The following is a 27,709-nucleotide window of genomic DNA, read 5'->3' as shown; positions in this document are numbered from 1 at the left end:
CACTCATACTCCATTTATTTATTCTAGTCAAGGAAATTATGTTTACATTACCGATGGGTATACCGAGACTTATTCTTAGTTCTATGGTGAAGTACACGGGAGATTTATAAAATTTCAACCCCTACGCAATATTTTGTTTTGGGTCGTCGCCATTATTATTATTATTATTATTATTATTACTATTATTATTATTAATAGTGGCCGCGGTGGCTTAGAGTCAACCTCCGTGGCGAAGTGGTTAGCAGAGCGCGCCACAACGCCAGGGGTTCCGGGTTCGAGTCCCGGGTTCGGCATGGGTATTTGTGATTGTCTGTCCTGAAAAGTCCTGAAATAGAAATGTAAATGAAACGATGTGAGTGAATGAATTGTGATGCGGGAAGCTTCCGCTTAGGGGCTTTCCTTTAAAAAAAAAAGACAAAAAAAATTAATAAAAACAAAAAGAGTCGGTAACGCGTCTGACTACCATGCTAAAGGTCCCGGGGTTCGATCCCCGGCCGGTTCAAATTCGGGAAATTTTCTAACGTCGGAGCGTCGAATGACATGGGTACCTGGGGAAAAGCCTGGGGGGTAAAGGCGGTCAGGGGCGTGATGCTGATCACATCACCCCCAATCACGACCGGATCAAGAAAGCAGTGGCGTGCCCAGGATTTTCGAAAGGGAGGGGTTATGTACACTATTTTTGGTAGTCAACCCTATTTTGCCAGCTTTTCCTACATTTGACGTTTTTTTTTTTTTAGGAATACTGGGCCAACGGGGGGTTATAACCCCCACCAACCCCCCTTGGGCACGCCACTGCAAGAAAGTGTGGGGCGTTAACCCCACACCCCCTATACGCTTTCATGGCGTGGTGCTAAGCACAGCGGAGCATTTTACCTTTTTATTTTTATTATTATTAATAATAGTTTTATCATAATGTTACTCCACTTCCACTAATTGCATACTCTGTATAAATAACACTTGTAAACTTTAAAATATAGACTCATTCATTACACTTCGATAAAACAATACACATTCTGCACTTAGATTTAACAAGATAAATCACTTCAGCGGAGTCTAATTATCAGCGTCTCATTCTTGTGTGGCCCCCTGGATTGATTGATTGAATTGTAATTATAAATAGTATCTGATAGTGACTTTTGGTCCATGGTGTATTTGTTTGTATTGTTGTTTTAAGGCCCCTTTATACACAGAAAGGCTAACCGAGACTGGACTTACAGTTTAAAGTGTGATCCGAACAACTGTGCCATGTGATTAGCGGCCCTAGGCTATAGCATATAATAGCCCAGTGGCAAATCCCACTCTGGGTGAAGGGTGTCGGGAAAAATGCGCCCGGGAAAAGTGCGCTCTCGCAATAAAAGTGGGAAAAATGCGCCCTCCCAAGAGTAACCACAATGAAAAGTGGGAAAAATGCGCCCAGCACACACGATCTTCACCAATATGATAATAGTTAATTAAAACAACCTTTACGCAGCTTCCCCTCACACGTAACACAGACTTGGGACCGTCAGGAAAGAGAATATTTTTTTTTAAAGTACAGTAAAAATATTCTCTTTTCTGGCGTGTTTAGAAGCTGGAGATGATGTCCTTTGTCATATTTTTATTTTACTCTTGTAATTTTTATTTTATTTGATTAAGTTTTTATTTACATTTGTATTTCCATTTCTTGTGACCTCCGTTGACGATCTTTTACTCCATTTTTTGGATGTGATGTACGCCAGACTTCTCAGGCATTTGGTGTGCTTGTTTTGTAAGTATGTACAATTTTGCTAATCTGTTCATCCAGTTTTATGTACGTTCGTTTCGTCTTCGTTCCTTCCAAACCGATGCTAGCCCTGTCATATTTGTATCCGCTGTATTCCGCTTCCTGCTTCAGCGTCTTCAGAAGGGTGTAGAAGTTGGGATGAAGTCGAACTTTCTCCTGCAGCTTATTGTTCCACCCTTCGACAGCATTGTTCGTGCGGTGCTTTGCATCTCCACAGAGCCACACATCAACTGGTACATTTGGATTTTACAGCCATTGTTGTACAAAGTAGTGAAGAAACGCTGTCAGTTTCTCTCCTGCTAGCTGGTCATGTGTGCTGGGCGCATTTTTCCCACTTTCAAATGTGGTTACTCTTGGGAGGGCGCATTTTTCCCACTTTTATTGCGAGAGCGCATTTTTCCCGGGCGCATTTTTCCCTGATTCGGGTGAAGATGCAAACTGCAAATGGGAATGAGTATACCCGAATTATGAAGATTTGGGTAGCAAATTGTGATGATTTCAGGTAATGAATGTTGGATTCGTTGGAGGTGAGATCCCTATAAAGAATCTTTAATTGATGCTCAGGTAACGATTTTTTTTACTCGTAATTCGGCTAACGAAACCTGAGCTGGAATGCATGTAGCATATTTAACCTGTGGTTCGGCTAACGAAACCTGAATTGCAAATCGAGTAAAAAGAAATCACTCGTGTTTCAGCTAACTAAACCTGAACTGAAATCCCGGCAACATTTTTCGCGATTCAACTACGGAAACCTGAATTGGAATTCGAATAATAATTTTCCACTCGTGGTTAGAGTAATGAAACATGACAGGATTTTTTTTTTGGGAAGAGGGAGGCTGGAATTGTAAAGGTGGAAAAGTACACAGTCGAGTTAGGGTGAGCGGGATACACGATAAAAATATTTTGTTAACTTGGAACTTTTCACTATCTTAGAATTGTACTCAAACATAAAAATGGTAATCGGAAGTCATTTTACGGGGGTTTGCATTAACCAATTTGGGTTTTCCCGAGTTCTCTACTGCCAACCTCCCGTTATCTGAGCGCGCTACGACGCCAGGTCCCGGGTTCGAATCCCAAGCTGGACATGGGTGTTCTTTTTGAACGTCCCTTTAATTTCATCATGTTATCACTCATCCGCAACTTGTGCCAAAAGTGGTAGAAAAGCAAAATAAAACAAAACAAATGAATCAATCCAGGTAACATTTGTGATTCAGCTAATGAAACCAAAGTCTTGACTTGTGATTCGAATAACCAAACCTGAAATGGCGGAGGGGGAAGGGGGAGGTCGATTAACCAGCCCTGAAGTGGCGGAGGGTTCGGATAACCAAAGCTTAAATGGCGGAGTGAAATCGTGGGGATGTCAGGTTAACCAAACGTGATGGCAAGGGAGTGTCAGGTTAACCAATTTCTTAACTCTAGATTCGCACAACGATTCATAATTCCGGTAAGGAATCAATGAATTTAAAGTGATTGCAATGAGCTTTAAAATCAGATGGGGAGGTTATTTTTAGTGCTGAGCCGATACCAATGCCGATGTACCGGTTTCGGTATCGGAAAGTATTGGTTGGAATTCATGTACCGATACCAGCCGATACTTTTCTGTCATATTGGTCTTTCACGGGGTCCGCAAAAATGCCGCGGGACTCTTTCCTCTTTGTCTCATTATCCTGGAAATTATGCAAAGTTCAAACATTATTTTTATTTTGCAGCAATTTTGCACTAAAACTGAATTATTTTATTACATAACATCTATTATAATATTCTGATGTAATTCTTGAATATTCTAAAGCAAATTTCCTGGTAAATTCATGCATATAATTGGAGAAGAATATTTACACACCAATATTGATCAATATTTTGAACAATTTTAATTATTGCAATTTTCAAGTATCGGTATCGGTGGGAATCGGTATTCGGTATCTGTTCAAAGTGGTATCGGCTCAGCCATAGTTATTTTTTCATTCTGTGAACATTGACGTTCGTATAAGAAGACGTATTTCATTTTCATGATCAGATTGTCCTAAGAGTTCATGGCATGAAGTGTGTTCGTCTTGAAAATAAGTACAAAAACGTAACATTCTCACACCATCACCTGCTCCAGACAGACGCGTGCTCTTGAACCTCAGATAGGGTCCTCGGAAAGCACTTCGCGGCAGAAGAGAAAAGAGATACCAGACGCCGGCTCGTGGCTACGTTGACACACTCCACGCAGATTTCCGGTTAACCACTCCTCCCCCTTCTCTCTCTGTTCGAGACATCTCCAGGGTTTTCGAGGCGGAGTGATCGGAACTTCGGTCTGAATGTCAACATCCTCGTCCATCTCTCTCCTCTGTGAAAACACTCCGAAGCGATTGCACTCCCCGCTCGGATCTTCCTTATCGCACACGCCGAATCCTGAAACATGTCCGCCCTAAGGGCTACGGCAGCAGTGTATCAATATACCGAAGCTGATATCGTTTATCAGAGACCGGCCTAGGGCTCTCTAAAAGGACATTCGCCTTCCCTATAGTTTGCAAGAAGCGAGATAGCATGGAAAACTCGTAAGTTGCCTCTGGGGCGGGGGAGGGGGTAAACTCATGTGGGCTATGCTTGAATGGACAACAAATCACGTTCCAGCTCACAAATCTGTAGACCTGCAAAGGTGTTTCCATTGTACCTTCAGATTTTTTTATAGAAATAAAGGAAAGGAAGGCGGGTGGGGTAGAAAAGTTCGAAAGTGGGTATTCTGACATCATGTTTATGCGTCATCAAAAGATAGAAATGTATAGTAAGAGGAGAAGGGGCATTCCGCGAAAAAAGAGGCACTATGGTGGTAGAAACAACTCCACAAGACTTAATTACTCAGTGCAAGTAGTAGGGCCTTCAAAGTATTGTTCCAAAGTTCTAGTGTTAGTGTTATTAACAAACTGACAATTCACAAAAGCAATATCAACATACTGTATTGTATATGTTCCAACGCAATCGTTAAAATACCCGTTTACGTTTAGCATTTTAAAAATGCTTTCTCTTTTGTAATGTGCCTCATTGTGCCAATTATGGGCATATCATCATCAGTATTCTATTATCAATGACTTTTTTTCAGACGTTATTTGATTTCATCCATATAGTTAACGGAAACATAGCCCAAAGTTAATAGAAACATGGTTTCTCCATAACGTTCCACAAAACTTAGATATACCCTTTGAAAATGTTGGGACTACAGTACTGACAAGGAGTCAGTCAAGTTATCCCCACCCCTTTTTACTCTCCCTATTGGCTCCCACGGGTACACATGTTTTTTTAAAACAAAGTTTAGGATGAACCGTGCTATCATGGAACCTGTGTAAATTAAAGGCCCCTGTAATAAACAAGAGAGCAGTGGTGAGTGACGACTCTCTGACAAACCATGGGAACAAAAGCTTGACACAAATTGAAACATCACGTTCTTGACTCTTTGATGTATCGGGGATGATAATTAACTGCCCCAGGTGGGCATACACAGGCGGATTATTGATCAACCCTCCCGTACAATAGAGCTAGAGAAACCCTTATAGTTACTGTAACCTACAGGAATACAGAGAGGGTAGAAGAATCCAGGTATTTTGCGCTTGACGAAATAGTCATTTGGAAATCACATCAAACCACAAGCACATATCTGTTACATACTTGTAATCGTTCAAACAAGGAAATGGATAACTCTGCAAAATTATCCAGCCTCTTCACATAACATGAAAATATATTTGATAAGCAACCAGTACCAAAGACCTAGGCAGAATTAAAGGTACTACAACAGGATGAATAAGTTGATGTTATGCCCGATGTCAGAAATTTCACAAGGGTGTTAAAACTTATATTGTTGTGTATTTTTAGGAGTTTTGTTCGCTTTATGCACAAATAGGCTAATTGGGACTAGGCCTACATTTTAAAGTGGGATCCGAACCACCATGTACCTCCAGCGGGTATCGAACCCGAGACCCCTTGATTACAAGGCGACGAGATTACCGCTATCCTACCGGGGACCTCCTATCCGTCATATTGATATTTTTGTTTTTATATCTTCCTGTGTATACTCTTCATGTTGTTATAAGGATATATGGTAATGTGCGAGTATAACCCTTTTTCTAAGTGTCAAAGCAAATCTATAGCTTCATAGAGGATAAACGTATTATAATAAGTAAAAACGATCAATAAGGTACACTGATCACACACAATAACGGCAGAAACCTTTTAGACACCCATTTTCAAGCGAATTATTCCCATCCTGACAAACTGAAGCCAATATGGGGTGCTGCATGAAAGTGGCCGATTGTGTCCGATAACAGCGAGACGGGACAGGGTGCGCTCAGAAAGCTTTTCATCAACTAAAACAATAGACCCTCCGCGGCTTTCAGGTCCACCCCTGTTGATGAACAATCCTCCAAAGGGGAAAAAATTAGTTTTTGTCATGCAACCTACCCCTGGGGGGTAGGGTGGAGGTCCATCGTGCCCTTTAGTCATTATCGAAGGGTGTTATATGAAAGATAACAGGACCGATCTATACGCACTGTACCTTACTTTTTTGATTGCAAACATATCACATTTCACGTACCCATTGCATATTCCCAGCGTAGAGTTGATACTGGTTATCAGTGTTTCTTTCAGGTACCTTTCCGGGGGGGGGGGGGGATCTACCGCCCCCCGGACAAAATTGTACAACAAAGCCAAGCCAAAGTATAAAACTTTTCTGCTACCGTTGTTTCCCTCGCATCGGACCGCATTACTTTGTGTGGCGAATATTCTTGCCTTTATATTTCCCTCTGTAAATAACAACGCCCACACTTCTCCAATCTTACAGAAGAAGCAGAATAAAACTGGCAACCGCACTAGCCTTACCATTTTGGTAGATGAAAGTGTCTCCTTGATGAATGAAACGGAGTTAAGTATATAATGTTCAGAGTTGTTGAGGATAAGGTCCCCGTGGAAAAGTTTTTGTCAATAGTCAAAATTCCTAATATAAGGGCAGAAACCATTGCAAATACTATTGACGAAGAGCTTGCATATTTTGTCCCTTGCAGCGGCTTCCTGCAGAAATAAAAACCAAAAGGTAAAAAGATTTTTTCGTGTTTTGAAAGACATTTACATGCTGTTTAGCAAGTCACCTAGAAAGGAAAATATTTTGCACGATATTCAGGCAATAATCAATGACCCAGTTATCAAGATTCCAGAATGTATTGAAGTCACACGCCCTCCCGGTTCTCTGGAATGCCCCCGGAGCAAATTTTCTGAAAGAAACACTGTAGGTTATTACCATACCATTTCGCCACATGAATTAGGGTAGATTTTTGACGATATATAAAATGCTTTCAGATTGTATTTTACCCATTTCACCTTGGGTAAGCTACAGTAAAGCCGAAAAAAAAACGTGAAATAACATACTGCTTACGGAAGTAAAGGAACGTCATTACTACAGCGCGCTACCACGTCAAGGCTCCACGGTTCGAATCCCAGCGTGGGCATGAATTAATTTAATCATATCATCACTCATCCTCATCTTCGGGATTAGTCAAAGTGACAGAAAAGCGAAATAAAATAAATTAAATCAATTTCATTGAATTTAATTCTCGTTTTAAGTCCACTTTATGCACATATAGGCTAATTGGGACTGGACCTCCAGTTTAAATTGGGATCCGAACCACTGTGCAATGCGCCTCCTCCGGGTATCAAACCCGGGACCCCTTGATTACAAGGCGCAAATCAAATCAATCAATCAATCAATTACTGCAAACTGAAACAGCATTAAATAAAGTGATACTGGCAACAAAGTGTGAAATTTACAAGTAGTCAGACATACATTGCATAATCGCAGTTATTTGAATTCGTATTATTATTTCATTTGACGTCACTTTTCTGCCGTATTCGGCTAATGGCAACCACGAGGTTGAATTATGATGATGGAATTGATGAAGTGACATTCTCAAAGGAACACCCACGTCCAGGGCGGGAATTCAAGCCTGAACTTTCGGTCACCGAGGCGGCTAATTATCGTTCTTGGTCTTAGATTCTGCATTGTTGTGCAAGTCAGTGAGTTTTACCTCATGAACGTTGGTATTTCTAAAGACCACTGTTAAATTCCGCTTGAATCCTTAATTCCTGAATCGTTAAAAAAAAATCAAACCATCAACTGCATCCCTAGTCTGTGGATTTCACAGCAGTGGAACAATCTGATGTCATGTAGAAAGGTATGGATACCGTATACTTTGACCACAATGTCAACTAATGTCATTTAAGGAAAGATCTCTAAAAATTAACTTAGTTAATACATTCTCTGTGCTGAAGTCCCCGTATTCGGGTCCTGGGCAACGTACAAAAATGATACGAGTTGCGTAACGTTTATTTGTACACAAAGGAAAGCAAGTACAATATGTCGTGCGTTTTTGGATACAGGGTCCCGTCAAATCAATACGTTACAAAAAGCATATGAATTCATTGGCCATGTTTCCTAACGTCTTAAGATCATGCTGAAGTAACACTAATAATGTGAAGAAATTCCAAAGCTCAAATCAGCTTCAATATTATTAAAATAGAACAATCTCTTATTTACTACAGTGTGAGTTTAGACTGCTCTACCACCTACCTCTGGATAATTAAGAAAAAGTACACCGTTCAACACAAGTGAAGGGCGGCAGCTTATTTTTCGAACATCTGTGGTCATATCGTCTGACGTTTCACAGCGGACAACTTTCATTTATTGCTATTTAACTTTAAGGAGCATGCGCAGAAAGTTGTAGCCCAAACACACAAAAGTTACAGCGCATTCTTCTGCGCAGCAGGTTGCAGTGTATGGTCGCTGAGCAGCTGCAAGATTAAACTGTAAATCTCTGAAATATTGTGCGTTAAATATAGTTTCCTACTGTGTAATTTTCCGCAGTTAAGGGAAACCCCCATTTAGAAACCCAACTGGTGAGAAGCTTCAATAGGCAGTAGAAAACAAGATCTCTTTCAGTGCTATTTAAAAGTTCTCTCAAGTTACGAAAAAAGTGCTGAAATTATTGAAACGTGGGCGAACGTGACGTCGAGGTAATAAATCAATCATCATCGTCACGTATCAACGGAGCAGAAAAGTTTTTACTCGCGTTTCTTTCCTTGACCTTGTGACGTGTTTTCTGACTAAAAATCTGGGGAGAGCAGCCTGCAGTCTGCTCCAGCTACATAAACGTCTGGCTTACGTTGCTAGTAAAAGCTACAAACACGTTCAGCCACCAGGTGCACATAGCTGATGTCAAATTCCGCAACTCGTCTGTGACATTGGGCTGACGTCAATACGTTAAATTACGCCTTGGGAAAAGTAATATTTTATTCCCTTTCCCCAAACGAAATAAAATTATCTACAAGGGAATGAGAAAAGTCTAGGTACTTTGTTCAACAGCATACGATAATGGTTTCTTTGAAGTAAAGTTAATTATGTTTACTAAGCACTGCTACAGAATTGACAAGGTTTAGTAGTCTTCAAATTTAATTGTTGTTGCAAAACATTTCGAGCTGGACACAGACATATACAGAATCTGAGCAGTGCATATAGGTAGAAAGTTGTTGTTTTATTATTTGCACACACACATTATGACAGTGAGCATTCAGAACTAACTATACTTTTACTAACCAGACTGAAAGTTGAAGGAACTAAATAGTGCACTCGACGGCCATTTTAGTTCACCCTGCATGGGGTTTGCAACTTCAGTCTAACTAAACTAAAGCGATAAACGTTTCCGGTCTGAAGCTACATATCTGTGGACTATTATTCAAGGCTGGTAACTTTTGTTGTCCAAGACTCAAGATCTCGTTTATATTTAATGAAATGTACACAGGTCTATAATCTTAAATTTACCGTACGTAAAGAAAATAGCAGCTGTGAAGACTTTTGCCCTTGTACAACATTTTTTACCTTTAGTGTAATTTGTGGTATTTGGTTTATACATAAAACTAGCCGTTACAACTATTCCGAGGCTAATTCTGTTTCTTCTTTTAGGAGTTAGGTTGGATATAATTGTATTCAAGTTTTTTTGAGCATGTTACAGATTTTGTCTGTGGAGATAGAATGTTTTGCACAAGACTAGAAAAAAAAAACATAAAAAACGTGGGCATTCTTTCAGTTCTTGTTTTTTAAAAGGAATGTTTAGAATGATCTTACAATTCAAAATGTTAAAACAGACATTAAATCAGCACTGGAGATTTCCAGTGCGTAAGTTGAACGTTTCGACGACTTTTCTACACAGGTTCAATCGAGATAAACATGTTTCGGAACACTGCTTTCAATCACGAGACCCTTGACCACGAATTGTCCCCTCGCTGCCAAAGTTCAAACCCGCCTTCACATGGGGATTAGATTAAATTGTCTCCATCCCTCTACTCCAAGATGGAGGGAAGAAGTCTTTATCGGCGAATGAAACAGAGGTTTTGACTCGAAGGAAGATTAGAGTTCCGGCCCTGCGACCCTCTCGCCTTCAATCCTGCCAACGCACAAACGTCGGTCTGTCAATCTCGCCGCCCATTTACGTCACGAAGCAAGACAAGATCTCGCTGCCAGTGAGGACCAGAATAAAACAGTTGAAAGATTAAACTGCACGAGTGCGTTTCCGACTCAAGGTTTCGAACTTGGTGCCAATAAGTAGGCTTGTTTATTGTGACAAGACTCAAGACACAAATTACATACTCTCTCGCAGTTAAATTATGTTCGCTGCAGTAAATCATTTTTTGCTTCACACTAATTCCACTCCACACCGGCCAATTTTCGCAGCCTAATGGTGAAATGCGAAATTAGAACGTTTGCAAATTGCTCTTGTATCCCCAGGCAGTGTAAAATTACTGATAATAAAACAACACGTGAGTCACACGTTAGGATATATTAATATACACACAAAAAACATTACGAAATTGCCAGTCTGTGTCTGAAAACAAAATGATATTTTGGTATAAAATCAAGGGACGATTTTTAAATTTTTTTGTTATTTGGCGTTTCCTTTCCCCCCCACTTTTGACCAATCGCGATGATGAGGATGAATTGTGATACCATAAAATTGATGAATAGACAGTCACAAAAAACACCCATGCCCAAGCCGGGATTCGAACCCGGAGCCCCTTGTGTGGCAGTGCGCTGTGCTAACTAATTCGCCCCGGAAGTCGGCTATGAAGGAACGAAATGGACTTTTTAACACGTGCCTAGCGTACTTTAGGCACTAGCATTGTTAGCGGAGGATACAGGGGGGAAATGTAATGTATTATGTACAGGCACGGACACTTCTATATTGTAACAATCCCACTGCCTTTCACTGGGGTTATTACAACGCAGAAGTGTCCGTGACTGTATATGACAGTTATTGTATATTTTACATGCCCCATCCCCCTAAAAAAAACTTCGGGAATCGACGCTAATTTTAGCTGGAGAACACAAAATCAAATTATGGTTATCTCTACAAGGTAACTATAAAAGATGATACCCAATCAAAATTATGATTGATATAGAATCATTTAAGGTCATATCTAGGTTCTACTTTATCCAATTTTGATGTTTTTCTACGGAAAGATAAAACTTTTAATTTCGATTCTTATATATTTATTTATTTAAACGCAACAGTTTCTGAGACGTTCTGAAGTAATTGAATTTTTGTTCACGCGGGCAGTAATACACATTTGAGAAGGTGCTGTGTAACCTGGAATAGGTGTAGCAACTTGCTCCTGTAACTTTTAGCTGGGCTCATCCCAGACCTGTTTCTGCAAGCTACGCTACACTTGTTTCAGACATGTCATTCAGTAGCTGCACACACAGTAATACGACACTCGTTTCGAAAGCTAATTTAAAATTGAAATTATAGATAAAGCATGGCAAGTGGGTTTGTAAGACCAGTTCTTGACCATACCTAAACCGTCTGCTCGCTTCCATCAAATTCGCATTAGCTTCAACGTAAGACAGGCTTAAGACAGAAAGTAACCACACCACGTCTGGAATAAAATAAATCAGGGTGCAAGCGAACCCACAGAAACAGCTTAGGGTGATGACCGGTCAGGTCTGGTTTCAAAGCATACCCACCTTATTTGGTAAGCATCCAGCCCGATCTAGTATTCTGGCAGCAGTGTAGCAAGCTCCTTGTTGAAAAAAATCACTGTTATATATTTTGAACGCTCATTCCTTGGCAATGGTATACATATTATGTTGGCTCCTCGTCTGTTTTGGTTTCTGACCAAGGCATAAATAGCTTCCAAGCACATTACTGTTAAGAGATCTAAATGTAAGTAGCTTGAGGATGTTCCATTCGTAATGTAAAGACCAATTCCAATCCAACTGCGATAATTTTTCTCTTTACAGTTTGTTATGAATCAAGAATTTTCAATATTAAGTTTCATTCATTGCACTGGTGTGTTGTTTGCTTCAACCATACAGTCTGTGCTTCGCCATTGTTAAATAAAATACGCCCTTCACTTATATTCAATGCTTGTAATAAGGGTAAGACCATAACATCCTGATTTCAAGGAGGGGATATGGGTTCTTCATCTTACGCTGGGACAAACAAATGATAGCAGTATTTTTTTCAGAAATATCAGTTACATTTCTAAGAATAATTTCACATGTTGCAACTGAGAGAGAGAGTGTGTGTGTGTGTGTGTGTGAGAGAGAGAGAGAGAGAGAGAGAGAGAGAGAGAGAGAGAGAGAGAGAGAGAGAGAGAGAGAGAGAGAGAGAGAGAGAGAGAGAAATGTTTGGAACTCTAGGAATGATATATTCTAATCCTAGCTTTTATTGTAAGAGTTCGTCATATATTTGCTGTTGTATTGTTAAATATGTAGTTAAAAATAGTTTTAAATAGCGCAACTATGATGGAAATTAGTTTTCATTGTGTCGCTCCCCAATGACCTCCACCAAACTACGGTTTCAACGGTAACGGATTAAAAAATGGAGCAAGAGAATTGTCCACAAAATGAGATTTAACTCTGCGGTTTGCAACACTGTCAGCGCCTGTGAAGATGACCGGCTTGGGCTGAAACGTGGAGCTGCTGGTAGATGCGAGACAATGCAATGAATCAGTCTCACGACCTTGCAGGATGCAGGCACCGCCCCACATACTTTACCACCTCGGCCGCGATTTCCCAAACGCGACTCCATAGGAAGAAACTTCCAGAATCTGCATCTACGTTAGCTTTTTTAGCAACGTCCAGTTACATAACGAGCAAAGCAAATAACGAAGGATGCGGAAGAATGTTCCCCCGTGCGATCCTCCATTCAAGGTCAACAGAGCAGATGAGTTTACGCAGCCAATTCATTGAATACACATGGACCACGCCACGATTCGATTGCTTTAGACTACACTCATGGTGCCAGATGTCCATTCCCACGCCCTTTCCCATGGCTTGCTCTGCATTCACGTTGGTGTTCACAGTCTGCAGAGGGTGTTGAATCCAAACAAGTTCCATTTCATTGGATTCATTGAAAGAAATAGTTGCCAGAACCTACAATCTATTTGCTTCCTGCACTGCACTTTATCTACAGAAAGGTGTTCGCTCTATAATAAATTCTTTAGCAATTGCATTTTGGATTTTGTACCCTCAAGTGAGACTATTAAAAACAAACATGTAATAGCTATTTCGTCTCTTACCAACTACATATAATCAAATCATTACCATCAACTTTATTGGACGTACAGCTTTAAATTTGGCAGATCTCTTTGGTCTAAAATATACCACTCACAGAAATGTAGTACCAGACCGGAATAAGACCGAATTCTTAAGGAATTCGATATGTATTTAAACTGCCATCTGTACATTTGTAAGTGTGAATAATAAGTTCGCCTAGGAGGTTATTTAGGGAATCCGAGTGAAGGACTAGCTAACCCTGCTTTGTTCTGTCGAGTACAATCGATGAACAGTTCAACATGAGCACTGGGAAAACAGTACATCTACGATAATTCAGGCTCCGACAGTAACACTCCAAAAACTCTTTTTCGCTCAACTTAGTTACCGAAAAATATTCATTTTAGGGAGTCTCTATTTTGAATTTTCTACATACCAGCTAAGATTTACACATTGCATGTCCGATTGGACATTCTCACTCTATGTAGGTACGACTGAGCCTTGGCCACCGTTAAAATACCTTCTGAGTGGTCCTCTTTACATACCCACAACTATACGCATGACTGTTTTAATATATCGAATCCTAATGATGGGAACATAAATATTATCCGAAATGTCGGAATAGAAAGCACCCAATACTGGTTGAAAGTTCAATTATGTAAAGTACAACTACTGATCACCTACAAAGAACGATGACAAACGCAATGAAATTTCCATGAGTTACCTAGGATTTAAACCAGGAACCATGACTTCATAGCACACTACAGTATTGTCCACATGTAGACTAGAACGCAGGAGGAGAACTTTCCAAAATTCCACCGCCTGTTGCGTCTGCTGTACTTAGAAGATATGCAGAATGGGCAAATGCAAGCGTTTGACAACTTACACTTTTCAATGTGGTCTTACGTTTCGAGAAGAGCATACTAGCATTGCACCAACTTGGAAAACATGATTATTGCTTGTGTCGCAAAACTGGTTATCCATTCCAGCCCTTGTAGTTTATGTACGCTTCGGAGGGCAGATGAAAATTGTCGATAAAAGAAAAGGAATGTTGGTACGTGACACGTAAACGCCCTTACTCCTACATGCACAACACGCCAACATCGACGAACCCGGCCTCTCCACATCCCTCGCCCACGTGCGAATATGCCACATCACGCGGTGTGGGATTCGTTTGGTTCAAGGAGTGAATTAATGCCTTTGGTTAAATGCACAGCACGTGCCATATTTGGTTATACGGATATTACGCAGTTCTGATGTGTGAATCGAACGTAGGAGACCTGAGGCCAACCTTCGTAAAGAACTAAAAAAAATCATGGCGACAGGTGTCGATATATCTGGCCATAAATTTAGCCCACGGTTAATATCACGGTAATTGCCAATGTTCAGAAAGTGAGATTGGATTCTGGCATTTTTTTCTGATCTTCAACAACGAAACGCAGAGTCGAGCAACAGCGTTGTGAAGACATTCTCTCAGAAGAACATACGTGTGCAACACTTTTCATTCATTTTGACAAGTCCACAATGTACCTTTACCTTAAAGGAGTAGTATATTTAGCACATCCAATAGGGTTTCTGCTAGGAGGTCTAGATTATCCAGAAAGACCTTTGAAGAGTCTGAACAATAAAGCACCTCCATTGGGATTCGCACCGACCATCTGGTTGATTGATTTATGAACAAAGTACAGGTTTAACCTGTTATAGAATAACCAAACGTGATTCTGGCTGCACACGAGAAATATATTTCACTTCATTGCGACGCATAAATATGTCGTGCACGACTTACATGCAGAAACATTACAATTGTTCGTTCACAACTCGTAAATATTCCATCCCACTGATAAGAGTTGAATGAAACTATTTTTTATCTAGAAAGTAATTTAGTTTACATGCCATTGCCCATGATTACTTGTCAAGCAACGAGCTCGAATGCAAAATCTGTTCTGAGTTAGTCAAATATAATAGCACGAAAATTCATCATTACCATGTTCATTCACTTTGTCTGCAACGTGAGGTTTACAAAGATTAATGAAGGTAGTGATGGACAATTTGTTTCCTGCTAATCTTGCCACCTAAAGTACAGTGGGATGCATGAATATTAAACTGTAGGCACATTTTGGAAACCACAGATTAGTCGTATCAGAAGAATTGAATTCTGTTCATTAATATGATACAATTCACCACTGCACCTCTTCACAGACAATTCCCACAACGTTTCTCTTTCTTCTTCTTTTGCCTCGGGTTTCTCATTTGCTGTGAAATTGCTGTATGATTTTCCTCCTCTTAGGCGGGAATCTAGTTTTCTAGTTGAGTACGTTGGGGCGGCAGAATTGGTACAGATACAGCAGGAAATATACCCAAATGAAAAAAAATGAAATCTGACGAATGATCCGAGACTTGTTGCTATAGAAACCGACAGAATGACAGACAAAAGATGCCCCTTTGAAGGATGCATCCGTTGCTTCCCAGACGAGGGGATTGATCAACGGTTGACAGAATGTAACGGATCGGGACGAAGGAATCCATTCGTCTTCGTTTCTTCCTGCACCGATTGATTATGTGGTCGATGAAAGGAATAGGGAGAGCTATAGGAGGGGAGGCATCGGCGCCACTCCAGAAAAAAAGCATAAACTAGACGCCAGGGGAACAAAGAAAAGATGCCCGTAGAGGGTTGCCAGCTCCTGGAAATTGGTATCGTACATTTCAAATTCAAAAAGCAGAAAGCTTGTTATTTTTATCGTTAATAACAGAAATAAAGTCAATTTAGTTAGTGTTCGAACAGAACAGCCAAAGTAAAAATTGCATTGGATAGAAAAAAATTAGTGTAAAATACAGGAGCGAGGTTATATTTTCATATTCTCTCATTTAGTAATTCCATAGTTTCCAAAATTAAAAAAAAATACTTTTGTATGAAAGGTCAAACAACATAAACTTTTTTTATTGAACGAAGTGTGCAAAAGTTAATAACAAAATACAACTATAAATTTGAGAACACTAACTGTATGTAATGTAAAATAAAAATTGAAAGACAGTTATGCTGGATATTCACTCATCTGCGTGGATCGAGTAACAAAATCTCCCCATTTATTATTATTATTGTTATAAATTTAGAATATAATTGGTTTATTATTATTAGTTTATAATAGGTATTATTGTATAATAACAATTATAATTGTGGTAATAATTATTATTTTGTCATTACTTCCACCAATCAAGTTTCATCAATGGCCTACCAAACGGAAACTTTCTACGCGTTCATACTCTTTCCAGAGTTTATGCTGCAGGAACTTGAAACCAAACTACAAAAACGTGTTCCGTTTGTCGATTATTTATCCATTGCACACGCAAGAGAACTCTGACAGCTGAAAAGGAGCATTGCGAGGGTGATAATTCAATTTTCAGATCTACGAGGATTAAGTGTCCCGCTCCAACCCCCCTCTCTCGCATTTCCTTGATCGAGTGTAAGTCAATCTCGCCCATGAGGTATGAATATTCAGAGGCCTGCCATGAATACAGTGTTGAATTTCGACAAGTGCCGACGAAAATATTCACAGGGAGAACAGTAGGATGCAGTTGGGGGAGTGTACATGGAGATTCCCATCAACTTCCGCCAACAATTTCCTCCCCATCATTCAATTCAAGTGGTAACAGTTGACGAACGATCCGAGACACTCAGGAAATGATGTCATCTGTTTGACTTCACTGGCAAACAGGGCGTCGACGTACGCTTGCTTCCATTTTGAGCGGTTTGCATGACTGGCTAGCCGGGTACTTTTAATGATCTCGCACGGGAACGCGGGGGAAAGGGGGGGGGGGTGAACAGAAGGAAGAGTCGGAGAGACATATTCAGGCAAATGAAGTGTTCGTTGAGATTCTGTTCGCCCCTTTTTTATCGATAATATGGGGTTTCTCAGATAGCGTAGTGATTCGGATCACACTTTAAACTGGTGGCCCAGTCTTAAATTGTCATGCTGAGCGTGCAAGTGAACTTAAAAACAAATTTTAATTGGCCAGAAAGACATACAATTACTGTTGCACGTATTTCGTGATTCGTCCGAGAAATTAGCAAGTTCAAATTGCTGGTTGCGCAATATGAAAAATAAGATATAAATTATTTTATAGCCTAAGCTTAATATCGTTATCGCAGACATGTCCATTCAACCGTTCTACGCGGTAGCAAAGTTGTAAAAGCACTCTGCTTTCATAGGGCAAAGCCCTAGAAGCACACGTGTAAAACTGGTTTTGTGATTCATTGGAAACGTCCCTTGCATCTGAATACTATAAGAAGTTGGCAACACTTGTTCGCACACACAGTTTCCGCGCTTTCCAGATTTCACCAGCGTGCATCAGACTGGTGCACCTAAAATAACGTCAATTTCGGTGAAATTCAGAAAGCTTCATGCTGCAGCAAATGGAAGCTAGATTCGGAATGCGCGCGCATATCTGCATTTATCAGAAAAATCTCCATCAGTGACTAAATCACAAAAGATATTTCATGAATAAATATTTTCACTTAACGACATCTTATTTTGCATGTGCAGTACGAATTTAAGTGGTATTCTTTTGTAATGATATCGAATTTTGCAAATTGATGCTTTCCTGCATGTTGCAGCAGAAGATGGACGCATGTTTTGATGCATCGGCATACTTTATTTCACTTTGCGTGCAAGTGAAGGAGCAGTAGTATTAAAAATGTCGACAGTTTATGCCTGCATCCACTTTATTCGCCCGCCGTGCAACAAAATTGGCGTGACATTCCATACTATTGCCTACAGAACGCATATCACGAATCGGAAGAAGCTTCAGTGCAGACGACGCCATTTTGATTCACCAGTTGCACCACCTCTTGAGGCTGGTGTAAATTTATGACGTCATGGTTTCACCTGATGAAAGCTTTGGTGCGCCCCGGTGAAATACGGAAAGCCGAAGCGTGCATCAGCGGTGCACCGGCCCGTCCACCGGTGAAATCTGGAAAGCGCCCACGCATCAATGTCAGAGCGCCTGGAAGCATCTGACAAGTGTTTCAGAATAATGAAGTCTAAAACTTTTGGCGGTTTACATTCAACCAAAAATAAGTTTTGGTCCTTAACTTATAATACTGTTTCTTGATAGTTTTTTTTTTTTTTTGAGGAGACAGATTGAGAAAAGGAAGAAAGAAAAAGAGACCGGAAATCGATACACGCCGAGATGGATAAAGGAAGAATGGAGGTCCAGATGATACTGAGACCTAAAAACAATATAGATCGGTAATGAGAAATAAGATTGAAGTACACATGAGACCTATATCATGAAAAACGGCTGGAATTAGAGAGAGTTGGGAGGAGGATTTGAAAGACGGCCGGAAGCAGAGACAGGCCGAGCTTATGTATGAAGGCAGATGTAGAGATGTAGAGAAATACCGAGCTCAATCAGCAAGAAAACAGCAATCAGAGGTAGGCTGAGACAGAAAACTGGAAGAAAACGCGAGAGTGAATTCGACAAAGATGACGAGAAATCGAGACGAGACTGATAATGAGAAATAAACATGTCATCGAACCTTGCCAGTCTCGCACCCGAGAAGTAGAAAAATTCAAATTTCACTTACCAGAAGTTTGTTGTCTACTGTCTTCACAACGATTTCCTCTGGGGCGTACTGACTGACATCGAACCTGAGTTTGAGCATCTTGTTTTCACCTTGGTCCTGGATCAGTGGGGAGTTGAGTCCATCGAGCCATGTCTTCGCCTCCGACTTCTGGGTGCCTCCGTCGCTGGAGGAGGACGACGTTGTCGTCTGGGAGCTGCAGAAAGCAAAGACAAACACCTACGATTAAAACGAATTCAAGTACATATCACTTAAATGTAGTATACATCCCACTTGCTCGCTTCTTGATGTCACAAAGCCATAATGGACCATACTAGTGTGACGTCACAGCAGACGACAAGCTGGATTTGAGTCTAAACAAATAAAAACGCGTTTTTTTCCTATCCAAATCCATTGAGTTTCCCAATGCAAAGGGTAACTTTAAGAATCGTGACAGCAGTTACTAAACAAAATTGTGATGTGCATCGTACATCAATGTAAAGATGAGATTTCGGAGAATGGGTCTATATATAACATATACCTTACAGATGAGAATGTAAAGAATAATTGGAGTAGGAAATCGAGTAAAGTGAATGCTCCAAACGGAATCCGACCAGGAATCGCAGCCAATGGGCGCCGTCGCTTCAATCGCCTGAGGCTGCCGGTTTCCCATCATCCATAGCGGCAGCGTGACCGACTTGAGATCGGGTAAGCTTCGGGCCGGCTTCGGCTGTACTCCGAACTGGAATATCCAACTTTTGTATAAAAATGCATGATTTTCTTACTCCGGTTATTCTTTGCCTTATTCTCTGTAAGGTATGTGTGATATATAGACGTATTCTCCGAAATCTCATCTTTTCATTGAAGTACGATACGCATCATAATTTTGTTTCACGCTCTACGACGCCAGGGGTCCCGGGTTGGGCATGGATGTTTGTGAGTGTCCATTCATCAATTTCATCATATCATCACTCAGCCTCATCTTCGCAAATTAGCCAAAAGTGGCACAAGAAGCGAAGTAAAATAAAGCAATTCAATCAATCAATCATAATTTTGTTTCATAACTGCTGTCACAATAATTAAAGCCTCCCCTTCCGATGGAAAATCCCATTGATTTGGATAGGAGAAAAATACGTTTGTCCGTTGTTAGACTCAAATCCTGGTTTGTCGTCTGCTGTGACGTCACCACTAATATACCCCATTTGGTTGTTGTTGATTTCCATTGGCTCACATCGCCTATCCTGTGGGGTTTCTAGCCATCGATACTGTCATTTTTGATCCTAGTTCCGTATCCTCCTTTTTCATATAGCCTACGTTCAACATTTCCACGGCTACAATTATTTTTCTTTAACAATTCCTTTATTCATTCATTGTTAGCTAACTACATTATTGATATATGTTGCGTTTTGTCGACTGTACGTACAATATTTCTTACATGCCATGAATTCATGCACTAAGATGCATGCAATCTCAATACCAGAATTTTATTTTACGCCACTATTCATCTCTCTAGGATGGATGATGAATTAATGAAATATTTGAGAGAACAAACATAGCGAAAAATATTTATGCAATGATTTATCATCCTGGTTGGGAGATGATGACAGTGCTTTAGAAAATGTTTTTAGCTTTAGGAAAAGAGCGGGTCTCTTCCACTGTCTCTAAGAAAGTTTTTAGTGTATCCTTACCTTTTTAATGTGTTATGTTTGTCCTGTACAGGTCCCTTTACAACCTTCCAATTTTAACCTTTCTCAAGTGGCTCTCTAGGCTACATCCCTTTTATAACTCCAACGTAAAGGTATTATGTAAGAGGATTTGTCCTCATACGCATGGTAGGGGTTGCATAATGACCACAAGTGCTGACGCACTCAAAAATTTTAACTTATTCACTCCTGAATTCGTTAGGACCAAGTTAAAATAATAATTATTTTGCCACAGAGGTAGGCGGCCAGACAATACAATGAGCTTACATTGAAATAATTCTACGTCAAAGATGTTATGGGAGGAAAAAATGAAATGGAGGAATTTTGTGTGAACTAGAAAAGGGACGAGTGTAATGAGGTTGATGAAAAGTAGGAAAATAAGAGACAATTGAAAGGTAAAGGAATATAGACTTGCGTGCAAAGAAATAGACCCACCTCACTGTATATTTAAATTTGAAGTGGGTCTATTTCTTTGCACGCAAGTGTAGAAGAAAGCAGAATGAACAAGACAGAATGTAAGAAGATAAGATTAAAAAAGGGAAAATATACCAAGATGTTAAAACTCTACAGTACATCAATATCTGGAAGAATATTATACGTGCACTGGGAGAGGCCAATCCCACCTAATTATTTCCTTGATGCTTTGAGAAACAAGTTCTCATGAGTCGCTGTAGGTGGCTCTAGTTACCAGCTGTTTTATGTCAGTGAGCAAAGCAACAATAGCAATGGATTGTGTCCGCAGCTAATAAAAGGTTTACTATTTGTGATAAATTGAGTCACGCTTGGCAAACGTGTGGGAGTTTGGACGCCAGGCGTGCATATATGGAAAGTTGCTCGTGTCTTTTCACTTTGGAAGGATCGGTGCAAGGGCAAAAACATTTTGGGTGGTCGATTTTATGAAAAGCATTCGCCAATATACTCCCAACCGCAGACACATCCAAGTCAATATGTTATAAACTGCACAGCAGAATCTAAATCAAACTAAAGTTTCCTTATCTTATGGATTTATTGGTGATTGGTAATGTCTGGGTATCCAGAAATGAACGAACCCACAGATAACTAAGAATGGTTTATAAATAAGCACACCAAAAATACGAAAAAATAATTCACTACCAATTTTAAATGTTATTCGAACCCAAAATCTTATTTTCGAATCATCTTGCTTTGCCGAAAAAGTAATATTTTTTATGAGCTAAGAAAGTTATATATTTATTTCAACATCCGAAATTCTCGACTCCAAAAGCTATGTTTGCATACAAGTGAACTGATGTGCAAGTCATAAAAAAACGTTAATTTTTCGCTCGCAAACAACATTACCACAGCAGGATATGTAAAATGATGTCAAATAAACATGAATAGATGTAACTGTTAGGTCACGTCAAGATGTGAAACGCAAATACTGACATGTCGTCTCAAAATTTGCAAAGTAACGCCTGTGGTAACGCTTCTTCTTGAAATAAACCTCAGGAGAGTACTTGAGACAATTGACACTGCAAATACAGCGTAATACAAATTTATGATAGGTAAGCATCCCATTGTCCAACCTTCACTTAATGAAATTTCAGAATACTAACCACTAAGTCAGATTTTAGAAATTGTACCGTACTGTTTCACAGTCATGGCTGCGTAGAATAACCATATTCCATTTCCTATATCTTTACAAATGAAAACTTCCGACACTAACAGAGACAAACAATAACAATACAGATACATACAACAGTACTAAAAATACAATACCACATAATAAAGAAATTATGGATTGGTGTGCAAGAAATATGAAGATATTGGATGATTTTCTTCAACAGTGCTTGAAGGGCCAAACAAATAAAGCAAAACTGCAAGCAGAGTGTACTTCATCGTGCAACGACATGTAAATGCTAGAATGATATTCTAACAAAACAAAAAGATATTTGGTTCGGAAGCTCGTAGCGTGAAAGTTAATGTGCTGATTGCATAAGCGATTTTTGTTAAGCTCGTATATTTTGCATAATTATCCGTGTACACGTTACGTTCATATATTTTCATACTCAGGTTCAGATAAATTAATGGTTTTTCATGGTTTTTGCACGCCTTATGCAAGCTCAATAATAAATCTTATCTTCCTTTCGTATTTTGACAATTGTCATTTTCTTTCTAGTGCCATTTACCATTTATGTTTTTCGTATGCTACTCCTTTGTGTTTTCTTTTAAGTGTTCAAAATTGAGATCTGACCAACTAGCCATGACATGCTGGTCGAATATTTAACTGCCTTTGATAGTAGCTAGCGACACTGTGGCAGATTTCGAAATCACCTGCGGACACTTGACGAAACCTTATCTTTATGGTGAGGTCATTTCATTTTCAATACCAGCAGGCCTAGTTCAGAAAAAGAAGACAAATAATGCAAGTGTTGCAACATCAGCAGTATCAAACATTCTACCTAATTCAAATTGTATATCTTCATTGCATTGCTACGAGCTAACGACTTACAACATTTAAGAATTCGCAATAACAAATTATTAAATGCAAACTAGTATCAACAAAATAAAACGCTGTAAATCAGGAATATGTAACGAAGTTCTATCTACGCATGGCAGACATATGAGAAAGGAAGGTCTACTAATATAAGTTTTATGCACCTGGAAAAACTGGTGAATCCCTCCATAGGAGGCATTTCTATTCCATCTGCCCAGGACTTCTTTTCTGACGAGTGAGAACGATGACTGATAAAGACAGCATCGGGGGGAAAACAAGAAGAAAAAGAAGAGTTAAAAAAAAAGTAAGCAGTTAGTATAGCCATTTTCTTACTGAGAATTCTGGACTGATTGAACGCATCGTTTGTGACTTTCCTTGTTGCACCAGACGAAGGGTGTGGTGAAGTCTGAAACGTGATGGGAGGAACGATAAATGCACTTAGAATATGTACACACCCAGTTCATCTCCCGCCTTTTTTTTTTTTAGTTCTCCCCACTTGCGCTTAAAGACATCTTTCCTTTAAAGACGATGTGCAACGAGCAGTTTCTTTTAACACGATGCACGAACGCTATCAGGAATGATAGGAAAAGCATACAAGTGGTGCAACTGGCAAGCGTCTGTTGATAAAAAAAAATATATAGTCGCATGGTGCTTTCAAAGGTTCAGTTGTGCTTTGATTTTTAGTTCGCGACAACGTCGTTGAGAGGCGCTGAAATGAAAACCATGAAATAGGACCTGTATCATTATTGCTGATATCACATTGCATTTCTACCCGTGTAGATTAATCGCGACGATGCTACACAGACACATCGCTTATATGCTTAGGACTGAAACTGTAGTGAAGCTTGCTTTGGAACAGTATAATACTACAAGTTAAAATAAAAACAATGTTTATGCACTTTTCGATAACTAGCGATGAAGACTGTCGCAAGTGTATTGCGTTCGATTCTGAGCTGATGGTCGATTAATTGTTCTGAATTCAATGAAATTTAAAACATGCCGAAATGTAAGTAAAATACAGGCAGTAAAGTGCCCTGCAATTTGATATCAATTCAATACCCATTCGTCATAGCGGTTAATCTCAAGATATATAAATGGAACGTTATATAAATAATCAAATTTAATATCCACATTTCCTTGCCCAATTGTATTTTTTTAAAATTGTATCGTAGGCATTATAACCTTTCCCTCCACGAACACGCCTCTAAAAGCGGGCCTTCTATACTAACGTCAACCAACATTTTCGGAAAACATGTGCATGCTATGCAGAATTATACTTTCAGGATTCTGATCACGTGACGGTGGAATAACTTTCGACATCTATGGATTAACTTTTCTATTTCTGTTATCTAACAATTAATTGGCCTCGGATATTATGGCAGTACATAAAAAATTTCCACCACATCCTTTCAGTACAAATGAAATTAAAATCATTCCCCTTGCACCTGTTTAAAGCAACGATGGAGTCAAATTTAACTGTTTCAATAATTTTGATTCCAGAATTCTCAGTTGCTGTGAACGTAACACACACTGAAATGTAAGTACAGTACATTAAAATCACTAAAACTAAAAGATTATACTACTAACTTAGAAATTGCATTCTGACCTGTGAATAAACATTAATGGTTAGTGTGTTACAACTGCATATTTAATTATCAACAATTATATTTGATTATACTTGTAAAAAGCACATGAAATACTAAATAACTACTACATCAGCCAATAACTGTGTTATTCTTATATTAAAGCCAAATTCTTAAAATTACAAAACTAATGTGTAATTAATAAGCTACTTACAATGCATAGTAAATGAAACGCTATATTAATTTGCGTGAGAATATTTCTAGTGATCTGAAGCCAACATAAATATTTTTTTTGTTAATATTATTTCACCAATCATGCACAAAAGTAATTTATATAAAAACGAAAATAAATTTACAGCACTAGTGTGTTGACGTCAGGTTCAGAATACATTGGTGCAAATTCACCAACTGCAATTTTTGAAACTACAATTCTCTGCCATTGAGGTTAGTTCCATGTACAGTAGATGAATAAGTATTACTTGCCGCATTTTTTATACTAAACGTCGACTGTTTTGCTTTCGGTACCTTGAATTTTCTCATAAGAAGGGCAGGGAATTTCCTAGTTTCTTCTACGAATGGAAATATTCCAGTTTACATTAATGATATTCTCAACGTATTTCTACATTCTTTTGCAAATAAGACTTCATAATGTAAATGTGTGGTTGTATGTCTTCAGTGTGGTTTAAATCATGTTCTAGTTACTTCATACATCAGCGTTTCAGGTCGCTATTCATATTTAGGTTAGAGTTCACCAAGGTTACATAGGTATAAATTGGATAGCTATTTCAATGTTCAAATAAAAAACGGAAAATCGAAGAACTTAGGAAGCTAAGAACACTTACAAATTGAATTTCTAATTAAAAACAATACGTGAAAAAAAAAAGGCAAATCCACATTTAAAAAGGACAATGGCAAGAAAAGCGTGACATAAATATATCAGCAAGGGCTCCTCGCTGAGTTTGGGTTGTACAGAGAAAGCACACTGGAACATCAGCACCGAAAGCACAAGAACAAACCTGTGAAAAATGACTCTTTAATCTGTTCCTACACCAGGTAAAATATCTTCGTCTTGTAAAACATTTCGTTTGTCTCTCTGACAGACGACAAGACTAAAGGAAACCAAACTCTCTGTTTGAAATTCACGAATTTTCCCCGTCTTTCTGTTACGTACAGATTGTCTGCCCGAGTTCTAATTTTAAAACAGTCTCTCCCAACTTCCATTGCTTTCTTTCTGTTTCACACTTCCCTCATTGACCTTCTAGTGTCTTCCTACAGCGATGGGACCCGGTCCAAAAATTCCAGCAAGGGCCGTGTCCGGATTGGCAAGCGCTCCGTCCCGTTGTCTCCCGTTGCTCTCGCGTGCCGTCGAAGTCACGTCCAAGTCGTCCGAATCTACATGTCCCCTTGTAGTACGGTTGTCACATTTCCCGCCAGGTGTCAGCCCGAACTTCACCCACCGCGCTCTGGGGCGCAGGCGCACCGCACGGAAGCAGAAGGGAGACGCCAAACAAAAATCACAATGATTTCCACCCATTTACTACTCATATTAAAAATGTAACATGCTATTTCATCATTTACAATTTTTCTACATTCAGTATTATCGATAAAATGTTAAAGTATCACTGAGTTTTACATCGACTAATCAGGATATGTTGTCTGGACAAAGTGAAAGTTGGAATATGGCTGCCAAGCGCAGGGTCACAGTGAGTTCAAGCGTGCATCTGTCGCGCCTCTCTGTTCTACCCTCCGACTCCACGTCTGCCGCGAATTCGGACAACGGACGTTGGCTGAGTCCCCGGATGGAACGGTGGTCTAGGTGACATCTGCTGCCGATTCGGACGCGGCCAAGGACTCGCTCTCCTGGCGTGGGAAAGGAAACAAGAGACGATCACTAGTGTTGCCAGTTCATGACTTCTTAATTACGGAAATCAGTGACGAAAACATGGTATTTTTTATGGCGAATAAAACCTGGACAACTTCCTGTACAACATACGTGATACCTCCGACAATTAACTATCTCATCTTCCCTACTTTGCATCTTAAACAAATGCGATAGGACAAAAACTGTTTTATAAGCGTGTGACGTGTTTGTAAGTAATATAAATCCAGCAATGAACGAGAAGCTGACAATGTTCATGTAAGTTGTAAGAAAAGTTTTACTGATGATTTCCAATGTTAAATTCCCTCTAATTAAATATCATCCTTAATAAGTTAGGCGATGTTGTAACTCATTGATTTTGCTTTGGTTTAACACAATGTGGAGATGATTCTTGAGGTGTACAGAAGTCCGACAAGAGTGTTTGAAACGTGCACTCACAAGGACAGTTAAAAAGTCATCACAAAATTCGAGTGAGCACAGCGTGGTGTACGAAAGGTACTACATGTTCATATCTCAATAATATTGGCACCACACAACAAATAGTTATGGTCTGTACTGTACAATACTGACTGATACCCTTCCTTGATCGAGGGTGAACATAAATATTAGTTGATTATGTGTGTGAGTAGATATAGATAAGATAGATGGTGGCCGTGAATTTAACAGAAGTGTATAATTATTCTTCTTGAAGGAATATTACTGGATAAATGGAACGAACAGAATACTGATGATTGCTAGAATTGTTTATAGTTCAAATTTCCATCACTAGGAGCCAAAAAGCTCGTATTTCAAGCACACAGACGAAAACAAATATTTGAAGCGCAGATTTTCCACATAAATACCACTGTTGCGGGCCTAACCTCGCATAGGAATGGGCGACTCTATATTTAAAGCTGCCAATTCCATTACAGCATACAAGATTCATTCTTCTATAAACACAGAGCTAAAATTTTCCACAACGAAACGTTTCGTCACGGCTGCACAGCTAATGCAAGCTCATCCACAGGAGAATGCCGCGCCGCCATCTCTAAAAAAGGCCTGACAAGGCCGACAAATGGAGGTCAAGTGACTTCCAAGAGCCTCCACAAGTCCCACGCTTCGGCCCACATGCTGAATTAGAAGCACGTGGTACTCCCATAATACCCTTTTCTTTGAAATAAAAAACTATTGCATATCACATAACACAGCATTAGAT

General features: G+C 39.5%; 1 protein-coding gene across 2 annotated transcripts in view; it reads right to left on the bottom strand.

Moving 5' to 3' along the window:
• The window catches only part of LOC145993763 (alpha-crystallin B chain), a 56,962-nt gene that overhangs the window by 9,548 nt on the left and 19,705 nt on the right, over nt 1–27,709 (bottom strand). The window contains exons 2-3 of one of the 2 annotated variants that reach the window (XM_083129530.1): nt 23,217–23,300; nt 18,919–19,111 (exon numbers count right to left, since the gene is read on the bottom strand). In XM_083129530.1, the coding sequence (XP_082985656.1) occupies nt 18,919–19,111; nt 23,217–23,300 (277 nt within the window). The remainder of the gene's footprint in view (nt 1–18,918; nt 19,112–23,216; nt 23,301–27,709) is intronic. The other variant, XM_083129531.1, reaches the window with a different exon arrangement.

Source organism: Lepisma saccharinum, chromosome 10, assembly GCF_977018435.1.
Source record: "Lepisma saccharinum chromosome 10, izLepSacc3.1, whole genome shotgun sequence".
NCBI lineage: Eukaryota > Metazoa > Arthropoda > Insecta > Zygentoma > Lepismatidae > Lepisma > Lepisma saccharinum.
This window is presented reverse-complemented; position numbering and strand designations above follow the sequence as displayed.